General features: G+C 35.9%; 1 protein-coding gene across 1 annotated transcript; it reads right to left on the bottom strand.

The window, feature by feature from the left end:
* Positions 1-2,240: 2,240 nt before the first annotated feature.
* LOC149183706 (glyceraldehyde-3-phosphate dehydrogenase, cytosolic) lies at positions 2,241-7,259 on the bottom strand. The gene is made up of 12 exons (XM_089417223.1): positions 6,951-7,259; positions 6,799-6,831; positions 6,585-6,685; positions 5,494-5,609; positions 5,258-5,357; positions 4,650-4,796; positions 4,453-4,513; positions 4,239-4,336; positions 3,036-3,178; positions 2,835-2,918; positions 2,648-2,737; positions 2,241-2,531 (listed from the first exon to the last, which is right to left on the bottom strand). Exons 1-12 carry the CDS (start codon positions 6,952-6,954, stop codon positions 2,486-2,488), a joined length of 1,023 nt encoding a protein of 340 aa, XP_089273349.1. The 5' UTR covers positions 6,955-7,259; the 3' UTR covers positions 2,241-2,485.
* Between the last annotated feature and the right edge of the window lie 476 nt (positions 7,260-7,735).

The following is a 7,735-nucleotide window of genomic DNA, read 5'->3' on the forward strand; positions in this document are numbered from 1 at the left end:
TGATATAAAGTTCATGCCTTATTTATGTTGATATAGAATCTTTAATTACGCTCCATTTGTTTGAACACTTTTTGTTCGAATAATTCAGGCTTAGAACCTTGAATCAAGGTTAAAAGGTTATGCTCTATAAAAGAGAATAAAGACCCTTTCAGGTTTGATTTAAGTTGATATAAAATTCATGCTTGATTTATCTATCATAGAAATAAAATCTTTAATTCAGTTCCATTTATCTTAATCAAAGACAGGAAACTAAAAATCTAAATTATGAGGTTACCTCCATCACCAAAGCTATGGACATTTTTGGATTACCCTACCATCTCTCACAAAAAAAATAATCTAAAAACTTCCATTATACATTGTTAAATCTTTCGACTATATAATTTCAAAATATATGACCACAACCCCGCATATATCTTACATATAGGTAACCACAACCCCATATAAAAAAATACAACACAATTGGCATGTAACCACAATCCCCACACACATCTTCATATATCTTCAAAATAGGTAACCACAACCCCACACAAGAAATACAACACAATTGGCATGTAACCACAATCCTCGCACATCTTCATATATCTTCAAAATAGGTAACCACAACCGCACACAAGAAATACAACACAATTAGCATGTAACAACAATCCCCACACATCATATATCTTCAAAATAGGTAACCACAATCCCCTCACAACTTCAAAATATGTACCTACAACCCCGCACAATAAACACAATTTGCACTATCCCCTCAATAAACACAATTTACACTATCATCCTCAAAATATGTAAACACAAATAAACACAATTCTTCAAAATAGGTAACCACAATCCCCTCACAACTTCAAAATATGTACCTACAACCCCGCACAATAAACACAATTTGCACTATCCCCTCAATAAACACAATTTACACTATCATCCTCAAAATATGTAAACACAAATAAACACAACCGCACACAAGAAATACAACACAATTAGCATGTAACAACAATCCCCACACATCATATATCTTCAAAATAGGTAACCACAATCCCCTCACAACTTCAAAATAGGTAACCACAATCCCCTCACAACTTCAAAATATGTACCTACAACCCCACACAATAAACACAATTTGCACTATCCCCTCAATAAACACAATTTACATTATCCCCCTCAAAATATGTAAACACAAATAAACACAATTTTCACTTTCCCCCTCAAAATGTGTAAACACAAATAAACACAATTTGCACTGTCCCCTTCAAAATATTCAAATAAACACAATTTGCACTGTCCCCTTCAAAATATTCAAAATATGTACAATCTGCACCTTTAAAATATGTAAACACAATTTGCACTATCACCTTCAAAATATGTACAATAAACACAATTTACACTATCCTCTTCAAATTATCTACCTACAACCCTACACAATATACACAATTTGCACGTCCCTTTTACATCAGCTGTTCAGATTCATAATCAATTTCCAAATAAAAAATAAGATAAACAGATTCATGATCAATTTCCAAATAAGAAATAAGATGTCCCGGTCTACTCAACAATTTGGATAAATAATCAATATTCCTATATCCAATAATCAATATTCCTATTCACACCGCATGACTTATATATGGAACTAAAATTCTATATAACAATTGATTATATATCAAATCAATGGAAACAAACAAAATCAACTTCCAAAGGTTCCAAAATGATGATATAGACAGAGCAACTAATAATCTTGTCTGTGTTTGATAAATAATCAAATTATATATCAAACTTATATTCCCAACCACATAACAATTGGAAACTAATGCAAACAAGAATTATTTATATTCCCAACCACATAACAATTGGATTGTGTATGTAAATAATGCAAACAAACAAAACTAACAATTTTTTTTCATTTACATGAACCACACACCAAATAAGAGAGCCCATTCATATATCCTCAATTTTATTTGCCAAAACTTTGAGATGGACAGAGCAACTAATAATCTTGTTCGGGTTGGATAAATAATCAAATATTCCCATCCATATAACAATGGAATTATATATCAAACTTACATTCCCAACCACATAACAATTACATTGCCAACCACATAACAATTGGATTAGATATGTAACTAATGAAAGCAAGAATTATATTTGAAACTCGTATTCCTAACCACATAACAATTGGATTGTATATGTAAATAATGCAAACAAACAAAACTAACAATTTTTTTTTTTATTTACATGAACCACACAACAAATAAGAGAAAGCCATTCATATATCCTCAATTTTATTTGCCAAAAATTTAAAACACAATCTTATCCATGCGCTAACCGTCATGGAAGGCATGCGTTTCTTTACATGCAAAGATATAATTTTTGCAAGTTCTTTATTTTTATTCAAATGCGGATAATCCTCTAAGAACCAGAATCACTAAACTCCACTAAATCTATCCAAAGAAGAAAGTCCAAGACATGGACTATGAAGAACTATCATAACTTATACTTATTGTGTAGCGGCCATATGTACAATCAGATCTACCACTCGTGAACTGCAAAACAAAGAATCAAAGGGACTAAATTAATATCATAAGCATTGCAGTAATACTGTTGAAAATTATGAAATTCATTTACCATACTTGAAATTTACAGGTGGTTCAATTCTCACCTGTAACCCCACTCGTTGTCATACCATGATACTAATTTCACAAAGTTGTCACTCAGGGCTATCCCTGCCTGCGCATCAAATATGCTTGATCTATACAAGCATAAGGAAGTTACAGTCAATATCACAACTAATGCATAGCAAGAGTAAAAAATAAACAAATAGGATGACGGACAGATTCGCAACATACCGACTGTCCCCAATGAAATCTGTAGATACCACAGCGTCTTCTGTGTAACCAAGAATTCCTTTCAAATTTCCTTCAGATTCCGCCCTATAAAATGATACGCACCATAATATAGTTAGAATTAAACACACAACCTCGAGCCTTATTCCTGTCAGAGATTGTTTATATCCTTCCTCCTCTCAGGGGATAAGAGTGACAACTTACTTGATGGCCGCCTTAATCTCATCATAAGTAGCAGACTTCTCAAGTCTAACAGTCAAATCAACAACTGAAACATCTGGTGTGGGTACTCGGAAGGCCATTCCAGTCAACTTTCCATTGAGGGCTGGTAAAACCTTGCCAACAGCCTTCAATAATACAGTCACAGGCAGTGTCAGTGAGATCATAAGAGACAAGCTGCAAGGGATTCATATTATCAAAATTATAAAGCAAATGTGCAGAAGACAATTAATTAGAGAGTGAACCAATTAACAATTAATTAAAGTGAACCAAACTGCTTAAGTCCAGCCACTAGCATGCCTCCAAAGAAATCCAATGATAAATAAAGCCCATTCACCCTGAACGATGCGCTAAAATGCCAAAATTAGTTCATAAAATAGTACAACTCAAATGGGAACCAATGTCAAAGCAACTGTGTAGTTGCTCTTACTATGATAAATGGCACTAAAGAAGTATCCAAAACAGAGCCTGCTAATATCATCTGACGAATAGCCTTAGCTATGGGGATTCAATATGTCAAAATTAGTTTTAAAAATAGTACGACTCAAATGGGAACCAATGTCAAAGCAACTGTGTAGTTGCTCTTACTATGATAAATGGCACCAAGGAAGTACCCAAAACAGAGCCTGCTAATATCATCTGACGAATAGCCTTAGCTGTGGGGATTCAATGGCACTAGCGTCAAGGTTAGCAGATTGCTATGTACACTCCTGTGTGCTCTCGTAGAGTACAACCGTAAGCATGAATTAACACTGGTGGAAAGAAACAAACAAGCTGAGCAGTAGTTTTCCAACAAAAGTCAGCTTTGATAACAGTGTGAAAGTAAGGGTAACAAGCTATATTTTGTCACTAGGCACAGTAAGCTGATGGTGATACTGATTGTTGTTCATGTAAGATCCTGGCCATACCAATATTGGTCCAGGTAAGGTCCCAGTCGTGACTTTTCAAGAAGGGATGATATATGAGTACTCTCAGGGATACGTCTAGGCAAACTTCGGCCTTTCTCCTTTAAGCCAAATTTGATTAATAATGTTTTCAGTTAAGACGAAAGAAACAAATGAATTTTGTGTGAAAAATGAATAACAGGACTAACCATATAACTGTTTATGCAAATAAGAATCACCAAGCAAGATGTTACTGAGGGTTCTAAATGTTGTTAATGAACATTAATAAGTCATTGATTGCTACCTTAGCTGCTCCTGTACTGCTAGGGATAATGTTGAAACCAGCTCCTCTGCCACCTCGCCAGTCCTTGTTTGACGGTCCATCAACCGTCTTCTGAGTTGCTGTTTACATATGAAATACAAATCAATGCAACTTGTAGATGCCTTGAAAAAATGCCTTTCAAGGGCATATTCCTAGATCAAAAGAGATAAGAGTTTTGTTCAGATAACAAGCGTACCTGTGATGGAATGCACGGTTGTCATAAGACCTTCAACAATGCCAAACTTGTCATTGATCACCTGCCAGAAGCAAAGAGTTTCTCTTTTATTTTTAACATAAGCATGAGTTCTTCCCAAACAAGATGAGTTTTTCTCAAGTAAATACACCTAGAGAATTAAAACTGTTATAACTGTCAGCGAAAGTATCATTGCGAACCTTAGCCAAAGGGGCCAAGCAGTTAGTAGTACAGCTTGCATTTGAAACGATGTTCACATCAGATTTGTATTGGTGCTCATTAACCCCAACAACGAACATGGGGGCATCCTTGCTGGGAGCCGAGATAACTACCTTTTTAGCACCTGCCTGTTAAAGATCAACAAACAAATCTTATCTTATGGAGTTCAAATTGTAAATTGTGATCATTGCATTTTAAGCTGTCTGAAAGTTATCAGAATTAGATATGTCAATAGCCACTCAAATGTTTTTCTATACACAAATAAAAATTCATAGATATCTACGCAACATTTCACGAGACTACCCCGTTCCCTTAGGGAGATATTTCAACTTAGAATACAGTTGGTTATGCAGATATAAACCAAAAATGTCAGGAATATCAATTCTATACATTGAGATAGAGCCAAAGCAAACATGCTAACTCTCCTTGTTCACGTAGGGAGAGGTATTATGTGTGACAACCCTCTAGTTCAAATATCATTTATCATTTTTTGGGTTCATTGTAATTTTAGGGAATAGGATACCAGACAATCTTTGAAAGAAAGAAGATCAATAATAATGATTGAACTATGGAATGGAAATATTCAAACCTTCAAGTGGGCAGATGCTTTCTCTTTGTCGGTGAATACACCAGTGGATTCAACCACATACTCTGCGCCAACCTCGCCCCATGGTATTTCCTCAGGATTTCTATAGCATTCACACCAAAATGTTAAATGTTTGACCCCAAAAAAGTAGGAGAAAGAACTTCAGCATGCATCGAGTTCTCCCCAAGAGGTAATTGACCTAAGAAACTTTTCATTCATGGCCATAAAAAGTGTATTACCTGCAACCGAAAACGGCCACGGATTTTTCTCCAAATAGTAAAGTTTTCGAGTCTTTGACGTTGACTTCATGATGCTTCCATTTGCCGTGGACACTGTCATATTTGAACATATAACTCTGAAAAATTAACAGGTACACAGAAATTAGTACTGTTCTTGAATCAGTAAAATATGGTGGAATAAAACAATCAAATGAGTTCATAAAAACTTCAAACTTCATTCTCGATTAAACTTAAATGCTGTTGAGGATAAATCAAGGAACAAAAAAGACCACATATCTTTCCTCGTGAATAGAAAAAGAAGAAAAAGAAAAAAAACAATCTTTAGTTAGCCGATCAAAAATTATCAGCAGAATGCTGTACAAATACTCCTAGTTTTCCCTTATTTTCGTTCCGTACTTAAAAACGCATGAAAAGTGGCTCAAATTAAATAAGTTGCTAATTTAATTGACAGCGAGACCTTGCCAAAGAATAATGTATTTACTATGCAAACGAACCTCAAATATTCTTAAAAGATATCCTGTATAACGATCGGACAGGATTGAAAGAGAGGAAATCAATCCCTGATAACAAGTTCTGGCCTCAAAACCAATATTTTAAAACACGGTCTAATTCCTAGCATATGATCCAGGAAGACAACAGTATCGAGCTATTCAAAATTTTAAAGATCGGTAATTCCCCTGATTGATTTTGTGCCAATTTTCCCTGAATCTAAAAAACTGTCCGCTAAAGGTCATTTAGAGCTTCAGCAGAGATCTTTTATCAATATCAAACTCAAAAGACCCGCAGCCCAACGGCTAAAAATATGCATTTGCTGTAACTAAGAGTAAACAAGGGTTTAAACGGTGCAATCTTTACCTGCCAACTCGTAAACCGCCATAAAAGGAACTAGGTAAATAGGATTACTCTGTTTTATTAATAAATGCTTAAAAGGTAGTATTTTATCTTCCAAATTCAGATCTAAAATCAACCGACTAGACAAATAAATCCCTCAAAAATTTTCAAAACAAAGGTAAGCCCAGGCCATGCGCAAAGCTACAAATGCATGTCCAAATGCTTCAACAAAGTCGCGAGACCACAACCAGCATACGTACCATATAATCGGTGGAAATGAACGGATCATTCACCCCCACGAGCTCGATATCATCGCGAGTCAGAGCCACACGGGCGACGAGCCTTCCAATTCGACCAAAACCTACACAGCGAAAAAGCCACCGTAAATCGCCAAAAAATCATTCTGAAACAGAGACAAAAACAGGGAAAACCTCCAACACAGAAACGCCTGTCAAATCTCTGTCCAGTACTTACCGTTGATTCCAATCTTGATCTTTCCAGTAGAACCTGCACATAACGAAACCGCCACAAACAGGGCAAAGAAAACACAATTAAAGATCAAAAGGAATGATAAAAGACAAGAAGCAAAGAAAATATAACATCGCCCAGCCAATCAAGGCACTCACCCATTGTAAGATACAAAGCTTGCGAGCTGAAATATTTTTTCGAGAAACAAGATAGAGGAGAAGTGCAGATTTACTATGATTGGAAGAGAGGAACACAGATGTGCTTATATAGAAATATTTTATGTCTTCCCTGACAACAGGGGAATTACTGGGTTTTCGAGATATTGAACCCTCCTTAGAGCATTACCAGGGTCGGTCAATTACCCCCGAGGAATGGTTATGGTAGACTTTGCACAATGGTTGCTAACTGTCTGCGCTGGCGCGGCATATGGCTTTCTTATCGATGACGTATCTTACCACTTGGCAACACTTGTAACTGTTTGGCTTTCTTTTTGATCCTGGTACTGCATGACGAAAGGGGATACGATGTAACTCTATCTCGAACATTCTGGGTGGTTTGTGGTTTGCTGTCCAAGTAAAATATGTGACCGCCCCCTGAATTCACAGGCGGCTACACCGACCGTCTTTCAGATACCGCCCGTGGAATTATATATTAGTTTGATTTTGGAATGAGTGACAGCCCACGGCTATTTCTATTTTCCATTCTGGCGCCGTTGTGTTGTCTAGAACAACGTTGAATTCTTCGCTCCACATTTTAAAATTCTTCATGATAAAGCTGCAATAACATGAGATTGACTATGATTGGTCGTTTTCCACTGCAATCTTGGAAGGATCCAATTGGGTTTTTCAATGGTTTTTTTTTTTTCCCTAACGCTGACTTGGAAACTATAAATAAGCACATTGATTTTTTATTTTAATCCTTGAATATGGGATTATTTACCTTT

The sequence above is a fragment of the Pinus tabuliformis genome, chromosome 3_2 (assembly GCF_031772625.1).
Source record: "Pinus tabuliformis cultivar Carrire ecotype Pingquan chromosome 3_2, CPIR1, whole genome shotgun sequence".
NCBI classification, from domain to species: domain Eukaryota; kingdom Viridiplantae; phylum Streptophyta; class Pinopsida; order Pinales; family Pinaceae; genus Pinus; species Pinus tabuliformis.

Coding starts and splice junctions, on each gene's coding strand:
- LOC149183706 (XM_089417223.1), bottom strand. Junction 5,358..5,493: donor GTGGCCGTTTTCGGTTGCAG/GTAATACACTTT, acceptor TGAATGCTATAG/AAATCCTGAGGAAATACCAT. Junction 3,179..4,238: donor GCAGTACAGGAGCAGCTAAG/GTAGCAATCAAT, acceptor GTATTATTGAAG/GCTGTTGGCAAGGTTTTACC.